This window comes from Hemiscyllium ocellatum, chromosome 14, assembly GCF_020745735.1.
Source record: "Hemiscyllium ocellatum isolate sHemOce1 chromosome 14, sHemOce1.pat.X.cur, whole genome shotgun sequence".
In the NCBI taxonomy this organism is placed as follows: domain Eukaryota; kingdom Metazoa; phylum Chordata; class Chondrichthyes; order Orectolobiformes; family Hemiscylliidae; genus Hemiscyllium; species Hemiscyllium ocellatum.
Genome location: NC_083414.1, coordinates 61,954,029 through 61,976,057, shown reverse-complemented (window position 1 = coordinate 61,976,057; position 22,029 = coordinate 61,954,029). Strand labels below are relative to the sequence as shown.

General features: G+C 41.6%; 1 protein-coding gene across 1 annotated transcript in view; it reads left to right on the top strand.

Moving 5' to 3' along the window:
• Positions 1-2,551: 2,551 nt before the first annotated feature.
• Positions 2,552-22,029, top strand: part of itpr1b (inositol 1,4,5-trisphosphate receptor, type 1b) — a 505,447-nt gene continuing 485,969 nt past the window's right edge. Inside the window, exons 1-3 of the mRNA XM_060835732.1 lie at positions 2,552-2,663; positions 3,241-3,381; positions 7,484-7,554. Coding sequence (XP_060691715.1) covers positions 3,290-3,381; positions 7,484-7,554 — 163 coding nt within the window. The 5' untranslated portion in view covers positions 2,552-2,663; positions 3,241-3,289. The remainder of the gene's footprint in view (positions 2,664-3,240; positions 3,382-7,483; positions 7,555-22,029) is intronic.

Sequence of the window (22,029 nt, the reverse complement as noted above, 5' to 3'; positions counted from 1 at the left end):
GGTCCGTCACCTAAACCATGTGATATAAACCAACCAATCAAAGCGTTCGTTTCACGTACTAACGACGAGCAGGGGGGTGAGCAAGAAGGTTATCAAGGCCGGGTTTCATCCTCGCGCAGCCCCACAACGTTGGAGGACTTCGACGTGAGCTGTGATCACCTGCAGCTTTAATATCTTTGTGGATACAGCTGTGTTAATTTGTTCTTTTGTTAAAGGTTAGTTTTTTTTCGGTGGTCGAATATGTGTTGTTAGCTCAATTTGCTAAAAATAAATGTTAAATAGTATCGTATGTTTTATTCCGATTTATTTATTATAATTTGAGTAAGAGAATTTGTGTTTTATTATTTGTAGTTACAATTTCGGTCTGTTCTTAATTGCTGCTCCACGCTGTATCAACGTTTGATTGGAATAATTATATTAACTGAGTTTGTAGTTCCTATTTTATTCTTTTAAATTGCTGTTAGACTTTTTGAATGTACAAGTATGTTCATAATTTGTACAAATTATTATGTTACAAATTGGACAGATCTACCACAAATGTGTATTTTCTGTTTGTAGTATTCGCACAATTCTGATGTGTAACAAAAGGAACTTTTGAAGATTGAGCTTCAGATTAATGCAAAGATGGAACGACAATATACTTAGTAAATGCGTTGTGACATTTCAGAGTGCATGTAATTAGTATATTTTGCTAATAAACATTATAGACTTTACAACGCCTGACACTAAGCTATCTATTCTAGTATGCCCTTAGGTAGGCTTTAAGTTACAAGATACATAGGATGGAAATGTAGCTGAAATTGATTCCAACTGCCTTCCTCGTGGTTTCTCTTATCTGTACTGTAAACAAAACTATAGGTGCTCATCTCCTCTTTATGACGAGATGACCTCCACTAGCTGTCAACCCAGTGCTCAGGGCCAGTCCTTTGACGTCTGCATTCTCGGGTTGTTTGGAATGGGCCCAAATCACCAGCTTCGAATTCAAGTAGGGATACTCCCACTGACCTGTGATTATCCTGTACTGGTTTCTCATGAATGTGAGAAAGCAAAATATTATTGGAAACACATAAATAAGGTGTCCTGGTGAAGAAAGTTAATTGCTTTCCTGGAATAGATTAAGTGTCAGGCTTACATACACACTGCTCAATTATTTTTGCGGAAAAAAGTTAAATAAGCTCCCCTGGAAGTCTAGTGTTTCGTGGTTCAGGAGATATTGATTGGCAATACAGGAGAGGCAATCTGAAGCTGTTGTTGCTAACTACCAGGTAGCAATGTGAATTAAGTTCAGAAATTGGAGAGGACTTCATTCCAAGTGCATGTCCCAATGCCCCATTTGTGGCAAAAAAAAAGGCATGTGATGAGATACCCTTCATCACTTATCCTTGGCACTAAATGGTTCCTTCAGACCTTATGCAATCAATGTTATCAGTGAAAGGCGTGGCAAATAAGCTGTCACCGAACCCTCAAGTGTACTTGGTTTCGTGACTATAAAACATTTTTTTCCCCTCAATGACCATTGTGTGAGGACCTGAAATGTTAACTGGTAAACCTAATGGCTGGCTTTGGTTACCCAGAAAATCAAGATGGTGATTTAAGGTTGGATGCATAATTTGTTTGGTTTGTGGATTTTGCACCTCCCACTATGTTGGATCCAATTCTCATTGAACTATGTTCACCACTCATTGACTTTAATTGTTGACTGTTTTTGAGTTCAAGCCCATTACTCACCAGTTGGTGAGTGCTCTGTGGGGTGTAGGAGTGCGTGTAAAATATTCAACGGGTCTCCTGAATGAGTGTTTGAGAGAGCAGAAATAGTTTACAATCCGGCGCCCCGTAGGCAGTTACATGTTTGAGTGATAATTGAGTTGGTTTCCGAGGTTTCATTTTCAATCCTCTCCGCTGCTGAGGAGTGACCGCAACTTGTTTTGGGCTTCGAACGTAGGTCGATAAGTTGTTTAGATAGCCACCACCACGGTCCTGCAGCAGAAATAAGGTCTAAGGGGTTTTAAAAAAAAACCACAAATAAAAATTGAGTTCACACGTTGGTTCCTGAAAGGTGTGAACTCTGACTTGATCTGAAGTGCTTTTCCTTGTTGACTTAAATTTGTAAGGCAAGTGAACACTCAAAAGATTGAGCACAAAGTGCACCTATAAAGGGAAGCCAACCCAGTCTGAGAGCAAGCCCCAGCTGCGGGACTGAAAAAAGTTGGGTCCCTCGCGGAAACTTTTTGAAGCGTTCGATAGGCGGGGCGATTAGAGACTGACGTACAGAACAGCCAATCGGAGGATATGGAACGCGCGCCGGCTGGCCTCCCAATGGTAATGAGGGGACGTGCAGGTCGCGCGATTTGGTGCGGAGCCCGCCGGGATCTGTAGTCCTTTGTTTGCGCCAATTTGTCTAGGAACAGGCGGAGGATGCGGGGAGGCGGGACTACATGTCCCAGGGTGCATGGTGGACCGTGCGGGCTCGCTGATAGGTGAAGAAGCTTGTAACAGCTGCTGCTATTGCTACAAGCGAGAGAGGGGCTGGCGGAGAGCTGTGTTATCTAACGGGAACTGTCTCACTGGAAAGGATGAAAAAAGACTGAGCAGCCATGGATTTCCTCTGTACTACCTAGATATTACTTCTATCATCACTATCTGTTCGGGCTCCGACTCTTCAGGTCTGTTTTTCTTAAAGGCGCTATGCCTTGCTTTAACTTCAAATCAACTTGAAAGTGAAGCAGGATAGAACGAAGGAGCCCTCTACCTAATGTAAGAAATGTTCTGTTTTAAATATGCCGTTGTTCATTCATGCTCCTTTTTTAATAGAAAGGTAAACTTCGTAAACTTGCAACTTGAAAGCGGATAACGGGTCTGCAGGTTTTCAGCGCATCGGGGCTGAAATAAAATGCAGTGCCCCGTTGGCTCATGTTTGAAGCTGCGATCTATCTTTACGATCTGCGACGTCCTGTTGAACTTGTCTGGCGAACACTCAGCCTGATGTCTGTATTGTTAAGTCCATAAATGTAGCGGTCACTGTGTGGAATGTAATTCTCTGCACTTTGGTCGTTCTAAGTCTGAAGGTCTATGTTTGGAGTTTAGATTGCAATTCGGATGCTTCAAGATTAAAATAACTGTTTAGCAGAGCTATATTAACGGTGATGATTTATCTTTTTAATGCTAATATTGCATTCTTGAAAAATTATATTTTATTATCATTATTTGCTATTAAGGTTTTTTTTATTCGTCTCGTTGTAGAGGTGGCGATATTGTGCTTGACTTGGTCGCCGAGAGAAAGGGATGAGAGATGTCTGACAAAATGTCGAGTTTTCTTCACATTGGAGATATAGTCTCCTTGTACTCGGAAGGATCTGTCAATGGGTTCATCAGTACTTTAGGGTAAGCATGAGATAAACTTGCCGCTGATAGGTTTGTTAGACTTTTTTTTGCTGAATTAATAACTTGCCATGGAATTAAAACTGACAAACTGTCTGGGAGGGGAAATGTACCCAACGTCAGTATCAACGTGTCGTGTCTGAGGATCTTGGTGAATTCTGGCATCTAAGTTCTGAAAGGTTTGATTTTTTCCTGCATCACCACCAGTTGTTGGTTTACTCACTAGCCCATGAAAATAAGCAAAAACGGTGGTTTATGGATATTTTTCTAACCAACCAGTAGTGTTATCCCGCACTACTCTGGAGAGGTTGGAGTTTTGTTTTACCCGGGCTTCCTGGCTCCAAGACAGGGACACTACCACTGTGCCACAAGCGCTTTCTAACTGTGGTTTATATTGAGGGCATTAATGTATAATAAACATCGTCAATCGTGGTTCTGAATGACTTTGCTGACTAAATTGTTTGCTCACTTCAAACACCAACGTCCTTCAGTGCTGTACTCGGGGCACATTGCAATTTAGCAAACACTTGTTCTCTGCGGCTTGGAATTGCAATTAAATGTGTTGAAATCCGATCACTATATTGGCACTGCTTATGGGTTGGAGTGTTCCTCATTTAAGGACCATTTGTCAGTTTTCACCTATGTTTGAGCTATTTTCCTGGTAAATCCTGGTGTTCCTGCCTCTCTAACTGAATTATCCCAGAGAGGTGGAGATTCAGAGCATTGTTAGAGGCATCTGCATTGCATTGTTTATCCACCACTCATTGTGGGTCCACGAATGAAGCCATCTCCTGTCTGCGCCTCAACATACCCATTTTTAGGTTATCCGCATCGGTTCTGGTTTCTTTGCTTTCATGTCTTGCATTCCCTGCCTGATATCACACATCCACTACAAAGGTTGCATTCATTGATTTGATCATGCCATTTTCACCATTCAGCCTTACTCTTCGTGGACTTTCATTGGGCACCTTTTATTTCCTGTGAAAGCAGGAGTGTCGCATTTAGCTGCCAGGTCTGCTCATGGCTCAGGAAGTGCAGTGCATTGCAACACTGTTCAGGTCATATTGGAATTGTCATCATTGATGTTGGGCTAATAAACCTCCTCCAATGCTTCAGTTCCTGAGCTTTCCTTAATGATGCCTTTCCAGCCAATAGAGAACAATAGCTCTTCAATGACTTGGCATTTGGCCAACTCTGGTCCCTAATGCACTTTCCACTACTTTTGCCCTCCATTGGAAACAAATGCCACTGGAAACTAGACCTTCAACTCATTTTGTTGAAATTCTTTCACTAAGTGTTCACCTCTCCATTGTGCTCTTCTCTAATTTGGGAAGTCCAAAACCAATGTCCTTTCTTTCCTAAAGAAAGTTTGATCTGACTACCTGTCGGATGTACTGAGATACAGAGAAAAGTATTGTATTATGTATTATCCAGGCAAATAAGACCTTTACATAAGTACTTCAGAGTAAAAGAAGAGAATGTAGAAATGAAGTTATAGCTACAGAGTAGATTATAGTCTGGTTGAAGATTTGTAGCTCGGGTGTCCGTTGTTGTGGTTCTGTTCGCCGAACTGGAAGTTTTTGCTGCAAACGTTTCGTTCCCTGGCTAGGGAACATCATCAGTGCTATTGGAGCCAGAGAACGAAATGTTTGCAGCAAAAACTTCCAGCTCGGCGAACAGAACCACAACAGAGTAGATTATCTCGACCATTTCCTTTTGGCTCACGTCAATTTTACCCCCTTTTTAATTTATTCTTCTCTAGTTGAGTTTTAGTTCTGTAAGTAGTGTGCTGATCAAATAGCTTGATGGTGCTTTGTCCAGACTGAAAATAAAGATTGGTTCATCTTGATGAGGTTTTGTATAACTATTTCCCCTGGAAAGAGCCTTTTAAGGAGAGGAGTTTAGGAATCTAAGTGCAGAGGCAGTACCTGAATAGATTTTTATTCATCCCCATGGAGAAAAGCACTAAGCACCATTTGAAGGTTATGACTTTGAAATGTTGACTGCTTCTTCAGCCCCCCCCCCCCCCCCCCCCCCCCCCAACAAGTTTGTTTTTTTTCTGCTGTTTTGAATGCAGATACTCTTTTTGACCCCATCGTTACAGTTAAGAATGTTTGAAGGAGAGCAGGGTGGATTGCTTCTTGCTCAATTTCTTGGGTGTAAATGGCTTTTGAGGGTTAGCTAGAGCTGGGAATGGAATGATTGATACCTCATGTCTAAACATGGGGTCTTTAAAGCTTGCAAAGCATTTTCTGAAATGTCAAGTAATATGTGAAACTTTTTTTTTGAGCATTCGAAGTGTGAAAATTAGAATTGGATTTCCTGAATGCAGCATGTGATATGACACTGCTTCACTGCTATGTCCAGCCCATGCTTTAATCATTAGCATCTGTTCAATTGTCTCTGTTGCTGTAGTAGTAGGTGTCCATGGTCGGGTAACTGTTTGAAATATCATATAATCTACTTTGAGAGAAATTGCAAAAAAACATACTATGTGCAATTGGTTTTGGGGGAAGATTGTTAATGCAACTGCATTCATATAAAAAAAACATAATGTTTTTTAACTTTTAACAAGCTTTTAACTTTTTAACAGCCCAACTCTCTCAATTTTCTCAATTATCTGCATGCTTAAATTGACTAATCCTCAAACTTAGATTTGATTTTGTTTTTATAGCGACAAACTTCTTCATTCCTCTCCCACTCCCTCTCCCACTCCCTCTCCCACTCCCTCTCCCACTCCCACTCCCTCTCCCTCTCCCTCTCCCTCTCCCACTCCCACTCCCACTCCCACTCCCACTCCCACTCCCACTCCCAGATGCAAAGTTCTTCCTCACTGATATTCTTTGACTGCTCCCACTGTTGTGCTCTGTCCTGATGATTTTTGGGTGGGGGGTGGATGAACAAAGTTAAACGTATTATTTCAAATGTTTTTCCAGCCTTTTGGTTGAGTAATTGCAGATCAGCACTGCATCAGGTTTGGTCATCTTTTTGGATAGATTCACCAAAATGAACTGATGGGTTCCAGGTTTTTGATCACTGAGTTCTGAAGTTTAATCTCTCTTATCTTTTAAATGTGCAATGATTTGGGAAAAGCTTGAATTTAAAATGGCTTGGGATCACACAAGGTATATGGCACATTAACAGCTCATTTGGCTGAATCGCACTATGCCAGCTTTCTTGCCTAGTTGGGTGCAACCTTTTGTGATGGAGGTTTTTGAATACAAATATGCCAATCTTCCTTTGTCCTACCAAGATTTACATATTGCAATTAATAAATTCCAAAATATGCTACCTTCCATTTTACTAATTTGCCCAGTAGTTTGTCTATGTTGCATGTTCACAAATGTCTGCCTGTAAATTTTTACAGTCTCTCCTGTCATGACTGTTTTCCTGCAATTGTTGCTGCAACAAATTTTGAACTTACAATTTCGACCTGTGATCAAAAGTGACGAGCAGTGGTCCCAGCACTGAACCTTCTGGGCCATTACTTTCCACTTTGACACACTCTGAATAACTACTGTACCTTTTATTCCCTCTCGTTTCTATATTGGGGCCAACTGGCAATCCATTCCTTGCTACTTGTCTCCTGACTTCCATATACTTAAGCCTTTTGTTGGTTTATTATGTGACATATTTTCAAAAGCATTTTTTGATAATCCAGTTTCATTACATGCCCAGCACTGTCACTAGCTATCTCTATTACAACCTTTTAGAAAGCTTGCTAAATTTTGGACCAACAAGATCTTCTGTTTTGAAACCTGCACTGGTTGTTCATTTTTGTATTTTGATATTCTATTTGATCATCTGGAAGAGATTCCCTAATTTTTGCTCCTACCAATGTTAAGCTGATGCATTTCGTGAGATAATGCTCACCTAAAGCATTCAGCAATGTACTGTACAGTTGGCATTCTGAAGGAGATGCCAGCATGAGGGAATCTCCTTGATCTCATCCTATGTGCACTACATTGCCTCAATGGAGTTGGGAATTGTCAATTGCAATAAGAGGAAAAGAACCAAACTCAACAAAGTAATAGAGAGCCAATAATAAAAATGGAGTGTCTAGAGGTTTATGTAACAGTCTTTTTTTTAAAAATTTCTTTGAAAGCCTTGTAGATGACCGATGTGTGGTGCAGCCAGATGCTGGAGACTTGAACAACCCACCTAAGAAATTCAGAGGTAAGTGAATTCTGAAGCATACAAACTTTAGAAAGTACAGAAAATTAGCATTGTTAATATCTAGCAAATGTTTGCTGATAACAGTTTTGATAGACATGATGGCCATTAAGAGGTCTTGATTTCAATATTCCAGAGGCTAAAAATAAAGTGCCTGTGTTGGTTTGAATGACATATTTGAGATTTCACATGCTATGGCCCTTTTCTAGTGAGAATTTGATTTTCGTAAGTATTGAGGCTGAGCGACTGTAAATCTTTGTTAAAAGTGTGAGAGTAACTTTGCGTGTTTTTTTTCCTTTGGCTAACATGGATGCTTGGGTGTAAAACCAACAATTAAAGATGGCTCATAGTGTAAGATCACTGGGTGTAAATTTTGGTATTTGCTTCATGCCCTATTTTTAAACAAGGTAACTGAAATTATGAATTGAGGTTTTGAGATTGTTGGTTTAGCTGGGATTCATCTTTGGTTTATAGTGTTGTCAATCCTCTCAAACTTCACTATCTGAGACTGGGTAATGAGGAGCCTGGAGGCTGATATCATTGATTCACCATTTGGTTTTAAAGGAAATTCTCTAGGGGTGGGTGGCTGAATATCAGTCAGCAAACTTATTTCTGATGTACTAACTCTTCCCTCCCAGCCTCCATTTGTACATGTGTGGATGTATTTGTTTTTGTGACTAAGATGTGTTTTTTTTTAAAATTGTACTCACATGGACCAGCATCTGATTAAACAAAACTCTTGCAAGTGTCTTATTTTTATCATGATTTGGCAGTATTGTGTTGGTATAATGTAGCTACTGGGTTAATGATTATAGCTTTGAACTGTTACTGTGAATGATGTTATTGTGCAAACACTTCACATGCCATGTCAACCTTCTCTTGCCGTTACTATAGCAGAAACACATTAATGACTTTCTTTTAAACTGGCCACCATGTCTGCTGTATAGTGAAACAAGCTATTTCTAGGATCCTCCAGGCAATTTTGCTATTCATGTATTGCACTTAAGATCAAGAAAAGGACTGAAGTAGAAATAAATATTAATTCCAAAAAGTTATGCTGTTGCGTAGAGGGCTTAGACCAAAACATGCAGCCAACGCCAGACATTAAAATGCAGCTCATAAAATAGTGCAAACAAATCCAGTGTGAAAGATCCCTATGAAATGAGTGTCTGCATAGATTTTAAGAGAACTAGTCTCGGAGCATAATGTGGGAAGCTAAACTTTCCACAAAATGTGGGTGTGTTCTGTGTCTTGTGTTGCAGTGTCAGTGTTTGAAACAACAATACCAATCCATCGCAATTTTTCTTTAAAATTTTAGATCAAGATTATAATCACTTGACGATTCTACATATTATGTACAAACATAGCACCTTTTAAATGCAGGTTAGTTTGCCAGTGGAGGCATACCAGCTTCTTTGAACTTTTTGTTTTCTCCACCGTTCCTTTTAGTGAGTAGATATCCTTTAGATATTTTGAATTAACCTGTTCAGATACTAGGATACACTTCTGGAGCAGGCAGAACTTGAATCCAGTCCTTCTAATCCAGAAGTAGGGACACTACTTTAGAGTAGCACCTTTTTTTTAGGTGCTGTACTGAAATTTACTTTGGACTGGTGCTCCAATAGTCAGGTCTATGTAATTTCACTTTGGAAACAGAGGCATTTGAAATTCTGTGACCGCTTTTCTCTGCGTTTAGTATGCTGGTGTGGCTGCATATTGGACAGTGACATAGTGAAACTGGTTTTGGTAAAACCTTGATTTGAGAAGATGTAAGCGCAAATGGTTAGGGAGCTGAAGTGTACTGTGGTTTATGGGCTAACAGTGATCTTGTGTTGAGAGGATGGGAAAGACCAAGTGGGTTTAGGAATGACTTGAGATGAAATTTTAACACTGGGATGATGCAGTAAATTCAGGAAGAGCTTTATCAGCAGGAGCACTGAATATTGGTGGTGAAATTTCCTTTTCTCTTGTATTCACATGTTTATTTTTGGCATTGCTGAACCCTGGCCTGTACTTGTGACAGTTATAGCATGGAGTTAATTATCGTCATATAAAATAACAAGTTTGATTGTTCAGTCAACTTAATTTTAATTTGACTCCATTTTTGGTGCTTCACTTCCTTGTGACTTGCCCATACCAGCCAGTGGTTTGCAGGAGCCTTCACCACTGAAAAGGCACAATGGAAGTCGGGATTAGAAAAAACTTTAGAATACTACACTTTGTTTTTGCATGTTGTTACTGTAGTTAGAAAATTGAAATTTTATGCTGAGCACTTCCTTGAAACCCTCAACAGTGGAATCATTTATTCTTGTTCAGAGATACAAAGAATACTAGACAGATGCTCCCCAGTCTGTCCCAGGCAATCTTGGTTCTTGGTTGAATGCCCTGTCTGCCCCATGAGTCATGTGATCAAGGAGAAATCGAAAAGAACAAGCAAAATACTGCAGATGATGGAATTTTGAGATAAAAATGGGAAGTGCTTGAGAAACCCAGTAGATCTGTCAGCATCAGTGTAGAGGGAAGCAGAGTTGGCCTTTGGAATCTGATAAGACTCCTCTTCTGAGAGTTTGATAATGGCTGCTGTTAGTTAGCAGGTAGAGGTTTGGCAGCAATGCTTGAAATTAGTTGGAGACCACTTTAACCCTGAATATGTAATACTCGACACCTACTTTTATGTGCAGACGATTATTGGTGCTCTATTTGGAAACTCTGAATTTCTTCAAGTGAGATACAATCTTGGAATGCTAAGTTGGTATCCTGTCCTGCATTCTTTGGAGCATCGCTCCTAATTTCTGCAAGTGAAAAGATATGGCATTTTAAGTGAAGCAGTGTTACAGTCTAGAATGTCCTATATTGGCCATTCACCAATTGCCCCCTTTTACAATGTGCCTTATATGTTCAGCTGTCCACAAAAGCTTGATGGTCCTCATCATTCAGTATGTGAGGTACAGGAACCACCAAGGGAATATTTAACTTAAACATTATCAAATAAATGGTAAAGTAAATAAGAACCTAAACTTCATTTCCCATGGAAAAAAAAATTCAATTGTATTTATCACTGAAAGCTGACAGAAATGTGACATTGACATGAAAGATGAGATTTATCCAGAGCTTTTTAATTGTGGCAGTCAGTGCTGGTCTAGAAAAAGAACCATGGTTGAAGTGACATAAGGAATATAAAAAGGCTGCTTACTGTCATCAACAATTAAGTCTCTACACTAATCAAATATTCAGATCTTATTCAAGTGATTTAAAATTTAGAGGCAGAGCATTTATTTTTAAAAAATCACCCAGGGAATGTGTCCCTGGCTGGGCCAGCATTTACTAACTGTCTGTTATTGCCCTTGAAACAGATGGAGTGAGCTGCCTCTTTGAATTTCTGGAATACTGTGTCCAGTTCTGGACGCCCAGTTATAGCAAGGATATTACTTAAAATGGAGAGGATTGACTAGATTTACTGGGATGTTGCTGGGTTTGGAAGGTTATAAAGCAAGACTGGAACCTTTTTTTTTCACTAGAGCACAGGAGGTTGAGAGGGTGACCTTACAGAGTCATGAAATGTGTAGATAGTTATTGGTCGTTGTTTTTCTTGCGGATAGTGGATTTCAAGATGAGGGCGCACTTTTTTTTTTAAGGAGAGAATCTTTAAGGCATGAAGGCAAAGCTTTTACATGGGGTGGCTCATGTGTGGAATGAACTTTTGAAATGGTGATTGTGGGTACAACTGCTATGTTTAAAAAACGTTTGCATAGAATGAATAGGAAAGGTTGAGATGGATATGGGCCAGGAGCAGGCAGGTGGGACTAGTTTACTTTGGAATTGTTCAGTATGGACTGATTGGACTGAAGGGTCTGTTTTTGTGCTGTATGACTCTACTGCAGCCTGTTTTGTGTAGATACATCCACAATGCTGTTAGGGAGGGAGTTGCCAAATTGTAAACCAGGGACATGGAAGGAACAGTGATATAGTTCCAAGTCGGTGGGGTGGGGAGCGCAGTGAGCAGCTTTTGAGGGGAATCTGTAGGTCATGGCTCCCCTGTATCTTTGCCCTTGTACTTCTAGATGGTGATAGTAGTCATGGTTTCAAAAGGTGCTGTCTCGGTAGTCTCTGGTTTACTATCTAGTTTGGATTTGTCCTTTTTTGTTTGTGTATGTATACAGACAGGACATTTAAACTGGGCAGTTTTTACATTTTGTAGGTGCCAGTGTTGGTATACTGGAGCAGATTAGTCATGGCATGCTTTGGAGGGCAAGTCTTCAATACGACTGCTGGAATGTTGTCAGGGTCCAGTAGCCTTTGCAGTATTGGGTGCTGTCATATGTTTCATGTGATATCAAGAAATAGCTAATGAAATTGGCTGAAGGCTGGCATCTGATGCTGGGACATAAATACGTAGGATACTGACTCCGCGCTAATTGCAGAAACCAAAGTGGCCCTACAAAATATCACATGAGTAACAACTAGAAGCTTAGAATATGGATTGAATGCACTCAAAAGAAAGCAAAACGAATGATTTTTTTTAGATTAGATTAGACTTAGTGTGGAAACAGGCCCTTCGGCCCAACAAGTCCACACCGACCCGCCGAAGCACAATCCACCCATACCCCTACATTTACCCCCTACCTAACACTACAGGCAATTTAGCATGGCCAATTCACCTGAACCGCACATCTTTGTGACTGTGGGAGGAAACCGGAGCACCCGGAGGAAACCCACGCAGACACGGGGAGAACGTGCAAACTCCACACAGTCAGTCGCCTGAGTCGGGAAGTGAACCCGGGTCTCAGGTGCTGTGAGGCAGCAATGCTAACCACTGTGCCACCGTGCCGCCCACATTGTTTGAAGGAATATGAGAAGGGAAGGTTGAAATGGATGGTGTCACACTGAAACCTGGTGATAGATTTGCTTAGAATAAATGACAACAATGGCAGATGTGATGTATCAGCAAAAAGTTTGAGCTGGTGACAAGGGAAAAAGTTGCTACATTCTCTCCATTTTTACTGTTTGTCTCAAACCTAGCCAAAAACTGTTTTGGGTTTGAAATGTAATTATGTACAAGTGTCCTTCCTAGTCTATGATCCTCTGTGACTTTTCTATCATGAGGCACATATTGCAGAGAGAGACATCTTGAGTACACTTTGATTAAAGACCTTGTGTTGATCACACTTGAGTGGTGCTCATGAAGGAATTTTAAAAAATCTGTGTAGTGGGGGGGGGGGGGGCAGTAGTATTCACATTTCAAAGGACTGAGATGCAAGGCTAAAAATTCACTTGTGAACCAAAAGGAACATTGAAGAGTAACTTGACATTTTAAGAGCAAAACAAATTTAAGTGACATGCAGAAAAGTGTTTTACCTGCTTGATCGGAGCTGGAAAGTTGGAGATCTATTCCACAGGGTAAAATAGGCACCAGAAAGAAGGAGCAAACTCTCTGGATGTCAGACATCGCAGCTTGCAGATAAGCAACATGGATGTATGGGAGCTGTGCAACACAGATAAATGTGGCACAACATGATAGCAGGTCTCCTGGCAAGTGAAGCAGCATATTCTTATATTTGAAGAAAGCTATATGCTGAAAAATATTTGATGTTGTTCTGCATGCTGTTCTCCCTGTACTCCCTCCAGGCTATGGTGTCCAGATTGCTCAGTGCTATATATCTGAAGAGCATACATCACCTCTATCCTTCATTAGGCTGGCCTTTTTGCTGGCTCTGCTTGGTAATCACTTCACTTTTGACCTTGCAAATGTTCAACACCCCAATTTGAAAACCAGTATGTTGACTTTTCCATTACTGTTGGATCTCCAGAAAGAAGAAACATAGGTCTACTACTTTTTCTCACTTTATATAAAATGATTTGGATGTGAGCATAAGAAGTATAGTTAGTAAGTCTTCAGATGACTCCAAAATTGGAAGTGTATGCTCAGCAAAGAAGGTTACCTCGGATTACAATGGGATCTTGCTCAGATGGGCCAATGGGCTGAGGAGTGGCAGATGGAGTTTAATTTAGATAAATGTGAGGTGCTGCATTTTGGGAAAGTAACTCGTAGCAGGACTAAGTTAAAACTCTCAACACCAGGTTATAGTCCACCAGGTTTAATTGGAAGCACTAGCTTTTGGAGCACATCAACCACCTGATGGAGCAGCACTCCAAAAGCTAGTGCTTCCCAAGCACTGCTCCATCAGGATGATGTGCTCTGAAAGTTGGTGCACTCAATTACATCTGTTGGACTATAACCTGGTATTTGTGTTTTTAACTTTATACAACCCAGTCCAACACCGGCATCTCCAAATCTTAGCAGGACTTCTACACTTAATGGTAAGGTCCTAGGGTGTGTTGCTGAACAAAGAGACCTTGGAGTGCAGGTTCATAGCTCCTTGAAAGTGGAGTCACAGGTAGATAGGATAGTGAAGGCGGCGTTTGGTATGCTTTCCTTTATTGGTCAGAGTATTGAGTACAGGAGTTGGGAGGTCATGTTGCGGCTCTACAGGACATTGGTTAGGCCACTGTTGGAATATTGTGTGCAATTCTGGTCTTCCTATCGGAAAGATGTTGTGAAACTTGAAAGGGTTCGGAAAAGATTTACAAGGATGTTGCCGGGGTTGGAGGATCTGAGCTACAGGGAGAGGTTGAACAGGCTGGGGCTGTTTTCCCTGGAACGTTGGAGGCTGAGGGGTGACCTTAGAGGTTTATAAAAATGAGGGGCATGGGTAGGATAAATAGGCAAAGTCTTTTCCCTGGGGTGGGGGAGTCCAGAGGTAGAGGGCATGTGCTAGTCTTTGATCTGACTTTTTTAGGGAGTGAGGGAGATGTCTGGGAATCTCCTCATGCTATCTGGCCAAAAGCTGGCCGTCCATTGAATATCCGTCTGGTTTCCCATGTTTATTTGAGAACAGTGGAAGTTAACTTTACTCTCCTGAGCCATAGGGTCATGGAGTTGCAAAGAAGAAACAGCCCCTTTGGTCTGTGCTGACCAGACATCCAAATCTGACCTCTACCCACATCCCCCTCAACACTTTCTAATCATAAACCCATTTAGGTACCGCCTTCAATCTTGTAATTCAGTTTCCGCAGCTGCTTCTGGCAGCTGGTTCCATACATGCACCACCCTCTGTTTTTAAAAATAGAATTAATCCTGAGGTCCTTTTTTTTTAATTCTTTCCCTCATCTTTTTAAAGCCATTCCCTCTAATTCTGGACTCCCTACCTGGGAAAATGACCTTGGCTATTCACCCCATGCTCCTCTGATGTTCTGGGGTGAGGGGTGGAAGAAAACCTCAACCCCTCCTATATCTCAAACACTCAAGCTCTGGCAACATTCTTGTGAATCCTTTCTACATCCTCCCCAGTTTAACAACATCCATCATCTAAAAGGATGACTAGAATTTGTGCGGTATTCTAAAAGTGGCCTGCCTCCTGTCCAGCTGCAACATGACATCCCAATTCCTATACTCGATGCTCTGACCATTGGAAGCAAGCATGCTGAATGCCTTTTTACCACCCTGTCTATCTGCAAATCCACTTCAAGGAACTATGCACCTGTACCCCTAGGTCTCTTATTTGGCCACACTGCCCTGGATCCTACCACTTAAGTGTATAAGTCCTGCCCTGATTTGCCTTGGCAAAATGCAACACCTCGCATTATCTAATTTTAACTCCATCTGCCCACTCAATATTTATCTAAATAATTAGATTCCCTGCAGTGTGGAAATAGGCACTTTGGCCCAACAAGTCCACGCTAACCATCTGAAGAGTAACCCACCCAGACCCATTTCCCTCTAATGCACCTAACATGATGGGCAATTTTTGCATGGTCAATTCACCTGGCCTGCACATCTTTGGATTGCGGGAGGAAACCCATGCAGACATGGGGAGAATGTGTGCAAACTCCACACACAGTCCCCTGAGTCTGGAATCAAACCTGGGTTCCTACCGCTGTGAGGCAGCAATGCTAACCCCTGAACTGCCATGCCACCCACACATAATTGTGGTTGGTCTGACCCTTGATTCCATTGATAAGTAATAGGAGTAGACAATTTGGTGTTCAAGTCTGCTCTGCCATTTTTGGCCAGATCTGTTGGTCTGATTGTGGATTTTGCACTGGTCTATTCATAACTCTTCTTCTGTAGCTGTCCAACTCTTCTTGAATTTTGTTATGACTCACCTTTCACTGATCTTTTTTGAATTAGTGAATTCTAGAATTCAGAAGTTCTCCGTCACTCTCTGCCTTTCAATAGGAGGTCTTTTATCTTTAAAACAGTGCTCCCTGATTCCAGACTCTTGACTTTTCCATGAAAGCAAATGTCCTTTGTTTCCAGAATACCTTAGTCCAGCTTACCCCAGAACCTTGTAAGGTTCAAAGAAATGACCTTTCATTCTTAGGCATTCTCGTAACTATAAACCCAGCCCACTCAACCTTCACCCAAAAGACAGCTACTTACTCCCAGAATCAGCCCAAGATACCTTCTCCAAATTGTTTGCAATTCAAGTAGGTTCCTCCTTTTTAAATAGCACAATGAAAACTGAACACCGTATGCCATGTGTCACTAAAATATATGTTGTGTGATTGTAAGCAGATTTTTCCAACACTCCATGCCTCTTGCAATGAAAGTTAATGTTCCAACTGCCTCCTTAATTACTTCCTGTACCAGTGTCCTCCCCTTTTGTGATTCCTGTATGAGGACTCCTAGATCTGTACCATAGCATTCTGTAGTCTTTGCCGTTTAAATAATCTGCAGTTCTATTTTTCCTGCCAAAGTGGATAACCTCATTTTCTGACATTGTACCATATCTGCTAATTTTTAACTCCTCCTTCTAACAGACCTATAATCCTTTTGCAGACTCTTGTTCACAACTTCAGACCATAAGCAGGTTTGGCTTCAGTATAGTTCCTTGATTCATATGAATCGTTGTTGATGTGGATTGTAAATAGTTGAGCCCCAGCACTTATCTGTCTGGCAAAAACACTTTGTCAATCTGAATTAAGTTATCCCAAGTCGACTGTTTCCGGTTTTAACTATTCTAGTTAGCCAATTTTCTATCCATGTTATTATCCTCCATGCCATCAAACTTTTCCCTTGTACAGCAGTTTATGTTGCAGCTTATCAAATATCTTTATAAATTCAAACACGCTCCATCTACTGTTTTCCCCTTTTATGGGTGGCACCATGGCTCAGTGGTTAGCACTGCTGCCTCACAGTGCCAGGGACCCAGGTTCAATTCCAACCTTGGGTGACTGTCTGTCTGTGTTGAGTTTGCACATTCTCCCTGTGTCTGGATGGGTTTCATCTGGGTGTTCTGGTTTCCTTCCAGAATCCAAAATGTGCTGATGAGGTGAATTGGCCTAGCTAAAATTGCCCATAGTATTAGGTGCATTTGTCAGTGGTAAATATGGATCTGGGTGGGTTACTCTTCAGAGGGTCAGTGTGGACTTGTTGGGTCAAAGGACTTGTTCCATACTGGAGGGAATCTAATCCTTATCCACCATGCTTGTTAAAAGGCCATTAATTTTGTCAGGGATGACTTTCCGTTCATAATACCATGTTGACTCCATTTTACTTCATTTGTGAAATATCCTGCTATCATTTCCTTCATAATGAATACCATTCACATTAGCTCCATAACCCGTTCTTCCTCCAGGAAGAAATGCCAGAGGGTACTGCATACAAGTTGACCTGATGTCTAAGGCAGAAACCGGTTTTCCAGCTCTCAGAATCATGATTTTGCTTTCTCTCGAGTTGACCCTTTTCGTCTGTGAAGTGCAATAATCACATACAATTTGAGTCTACTTTTTGACCTGTGGATGAGTATTTTACTTAATCCTCCGCTACAAGGTTACTTAGCAGGTGACCTGGATTGTTCCCAAAAGATGCGTGAGAGTTTGGGACATTGCTTATGGAGCAATCCCACAAGGTGAACGACAAATTGCATGACCAATCACACCCTCTCCACTGGTTCACCTTTTTGTGCTTGGCAAACCAAACCAAATCACCCGACATTTCCGCCACCTCCAAACGGACCCCACCACCAAGGATATATTTCCCTCCCCACCCCATTCCACAAGGCTTGTTCCCTCTGACTTCCTGGTCAGGTCCACTCCCCCCAACAACCCACCCTCCCATCGTGGCACCTTCCCCTGCCCCCGCAGGAATTGCAAAACCTGCACCCACACCACCTCCCTCACCTCCATCCAAGGCCCCAAAGGAGCCTCCTCCGAGCAGAGAGCTTTAGTGAACATCTCTGGGACACCCGCAACAATCGACCACACCGCCCTGTGGCCCAACATTTCAACTCTCCCTCCCACTCAGCTGAGGACATGGAGATCCTGGGCCTCCTTCACTGCTGTTCCCTCACCACCCGACGCTTGGAGGAGGAACACCTCATCTTCTGACTTGGAACATTTCAACCCCATGGCATCAATATGGACTTCACCAGTTTCCTCATTTTCCCCTTCCTCCACCTCACCTCAGTTCCAACTTCCAGCTCCGCACTGTCCCCATGATTTGTTCTATGTGCCTATATCTTCCACCTATCCACTCCACCCTCCTCTCTGACCTATCACCTTCATCCCCACCCTCATTCACCCATTGTACTCTATGCTACTCTCTCCCCACCCCTACCCTCCTCATTTATCTCTCCACCCTGCAGGCACTCTGCCTCTATTGCTGATGAAGGGCTTTTGCCCGAAACGTCAATTTCCCTGCTCCTCGGATGCTGCCTAAACTGCTGTGCTTTTCCAGCACCACTCTAATCTAGAATCTGGTTTCCAGCATCTGCAGTCCTTGTTTTTACCTGCTTGGCATTAGTTAACCTCCTGTTTTGGAAGGATTTTTGAAGGCTTCGAACGTTGACTAGTACACTGCATGTGCTGCATTTGTGAGTCTGCAATTTCGACATTTCTGTTCTCCCAACGTCGATTGTGTTTTGCGAAGTTCCACATTCTGTTGCTCTATGCCCGAAGAGCTGCTTCCAGATTTTCGCCTGTAATATCACATCTTCAGAGGAAATCGGTTCTCTCCATCTACTCTATTGATTCCGTTTGTCATTTAAAGCCCATCAATATGATCAGGGTGCTGTCATTTGGGCGGCACAGTGGCTGAGTGGTCAGCACTGCTGCCTCAAAGCACCAGGATTCCGGGTTCGGTTCCTGCCTCGGATGACTGTCTGTGTGGAGTTTGCACATTCTCCCTGTTTCCATGTGGGTTTCCTCCCAGAATCCCAAGATGTGCAAGTTAGGTGAACTGACCATGCTAAATTGTCCAGTGTTAAGTGCATTAGTCAGCAATAAGTATAGGGGAATGGGTCTGGGTGGGTTACCCTTCAGAGAGTAGGTGTGGACTTGTTGAGCCGAAAGGCTGGTTTCCATACTATAGGGAACCTAACCTAATCTCATAACTTGAGAATAAATCTGACCTTGTTTGATTACTTAACCTTTTGTAACCTTGGTACCTTGCATCTCTGCTGGGCCCCCACGGGGTCAATAGCTCCTCTTCCTGAAGCAGTTGCTCAGTGGTTAGCACTGCTGCTTCACAGTGCCAAGGACCTGGACCCAGGTCCAAATCCAGCCTTGGGTAACTAAGGAGTTGGCACGTTTTCCATGTCTGCATGGGTTTCCTCTGGGTGCTCAGGTTTCTCACAATTCAAAGATGTGCAGTTTAGGTGAATTGGCCATACTATATGGCTCATAGTGTTCAGGAATACGTAGGTTGGGTGCATTCGTCAGGGATAAATGCAGCGGAATGGACGTGGGTGGGACACTGTCTCTCTCCAGAGGATCTGTGTGGATGTGTTGGGCTGAAGGGCCTGTTTCCATACTGTAGGGATTCTATGATACAGTATCTACAACCAAACTGAATGCAGTTCCTAGGCACTCCATTTCCAGGTATAAAACTGATTCTTGCTCTACTGGCTGAGAAACCCTAATCATTAATGAAATATTTAAGCTTGTCATTACAGCATCTTGTATTTATTTTGAGCAGAAACAGCTGTGTTTATTCACTAATTACATTTCCTTCTTTGTTTCCGAAATTGAAATGAGATGTCAGTTGTAAAATTATTCTATCAACTTCCTTCGATGATTTTTGTAACTCTTCCATTAAAATTATTCCGTTTTTGTCTTTCTCTTCGTTCACAATATTGTGCACACAATTGTTTGCTAATCAGCTGTCACTACTTTTGTTTTGAAAAGCTTTTTTAGAGTATTCATAGATGATCAGAAGAGAAAGAGTTAATGTTGAAGTATGATTGAACATATTTAATAGGAACTGTACTTGAGGAATCAGTTTCCTGGTTGCTTTGTAAGATGGTATGTATCCTAGATAGTTACTGGAAGGCAGTGGTCAGTGAAATTAACACAGTCCCATGTTGCTTTGCCTGCCTCCAGGGGTTACACTGACCATCACAAACCAGGTGCATAGATTGTGGTGTTGAAGAAGCTAACAGACATTGACAACAACTAACCATTGTTCAAACATTTTTCAGATACATCAGTGTCTTACGAATATCTCAACTGGTAGAACAGGATGTTTCAAGTAGTGTCATGCATTGTGTTCTCAGGGCAAGATGGAGTTTGGGACCTCTGTACCCCAGGTCACATGTTAAGTTGTAATGATTATCATGAGCATTCTCTTATTAGCCACGAGACTACACAGCCAGACATAGTGGCTGAATTGCATTTATATGACTGTACCTACTGCAGGTAGCTAGAATTGTATATCCAGTGTGGTCTGACCACGCGTCTTGTGCAACTCTTTTTTTTCTTCTTGTCCCTATCTACTCACCCTGAGCTTTCTAAAATTTTTCACACCTGTTTGCACTAGCTTTGGTTTTTTTTTTGTACCTGGGCACCCATATCCCAATGTCCCTCTGCTGTTTGTCATCACTGTCATACAGAAAATTTGCATTTTCTTTTCCAAACACACACCCCCTCCCAATTCTAACCAGGTCAGCCACAATCACTCACTTCAGCCTGAACTTGAAACTTCAAGAGAATAGAAAACTTTAATTCATTCATGCTAGAAAAATACTCAAAGGCTGGCTCTGAAAGTGGATGTGGTCTGGTCATCTGCACTTGGTGCTAAAAGTGCACCAGCACTGTCTACAGTGATGACATTATTAGCCCTCTGAAGAAGTTATTAGTGTTACCTTTAGTGGTGCAAGAGTGTGTATTTTACTTCTTCAGCTTTTCCTCTATCACCAATGCATGCCAGGCATCCTACATTTAATCAATCAATTATTTACTTTGTAACCACAAGGCGACCAAATGAGTGGAACCATTTTATCACTGGGTTGATAGCAAAGCTCAAAGTTGCTTTGAGATTTGTTGCACAAATTCACCTCACGATCAGCATGAACCTAAACTCTGAAATCTGTTTAATGTACTGTTTTTTTTTAGTTATGCTTTTTTATTTTTAAAAAAGTATGGGGTTGAACATTATTGGTATATGTTGTTCTGTGTCTAATTTGTCCATTTAGAATAATTCTAAATTGCCCAGATTAGTTCTTTATTTGAAAGAACTTTGCAAACTGTGTATAATATACTGATGCTGAAGTTTTTGATGTGATAACTTTGTTTAAAATCAAAACTTGAAGTTAGATTCCTGCCAGTTTACATCCTTAGAGCACACTTGTGTGGGAAGAGGGATGAGAAAATGTTGAATAAGAAAACTTGCTACCTAGCTCTTAAATGGACAAGTAATATTTTAGTTTCAATTGGGGGAAAAAAGTGGAAGTGCTCTGATTTTATCCAAATTAGAGCAGTGATTGCTTGGAAAGTGACATTGCTAATGAGCAAATGATGTTACAATTTGTAATGACTGTAAATGAGGCCTTGTTTAAAGTAAACCTTTCTTGCCATTACTGTTTATTAGATCTGTACAGCTTGTCGCTTGGCGATGAGCCCAGCAGCAAAGTTCCTCACCTCCCCTTGCTTCCCCTCCCCAAGAGCAATGAGGTGATGAACCAGATACAATTCAAAACCGTAGATTGTCCCAGTTTTCAGGCTGAATCAAAGGCCCTTCTCTGTGCAGTATTATGGGATATTTTTGGAGGACCTAAGCAGAAGGATGGGGCCTTCAGTAAAAAGCCATTTTTAAAAATGACACATCCTTGTCACTGCCTCCAGCGGTTCAGCCTGAATCCTGCACTGAATGGTCTGGAATGGAACTTGAAGCCTATAACCCTTTGACTTGAATGATATTGCTACCGCTGAGGCATGGTTGCCCTTTGAAGCTGAGATTCAGCTTTTAATGAAGCATCCTGTTCTAGCTTTTGCAAACTTAAAAGGTACAGAAGAAGTTTTGTTGTTAAATTGCCAGCAAGTAGGTTATCTCAGGCTCTGATTCTGGTCCAAGGATTTAACACTGACTTTGACTTTGATTCTTTTGACTGTTTGCTGCATTTATCACATCCTTGATTGTGCTGCACTTGGAATAACCTAAGCCATCTGCTATTTTCTGTGACTTAGAGTTGGGCCAGCAAA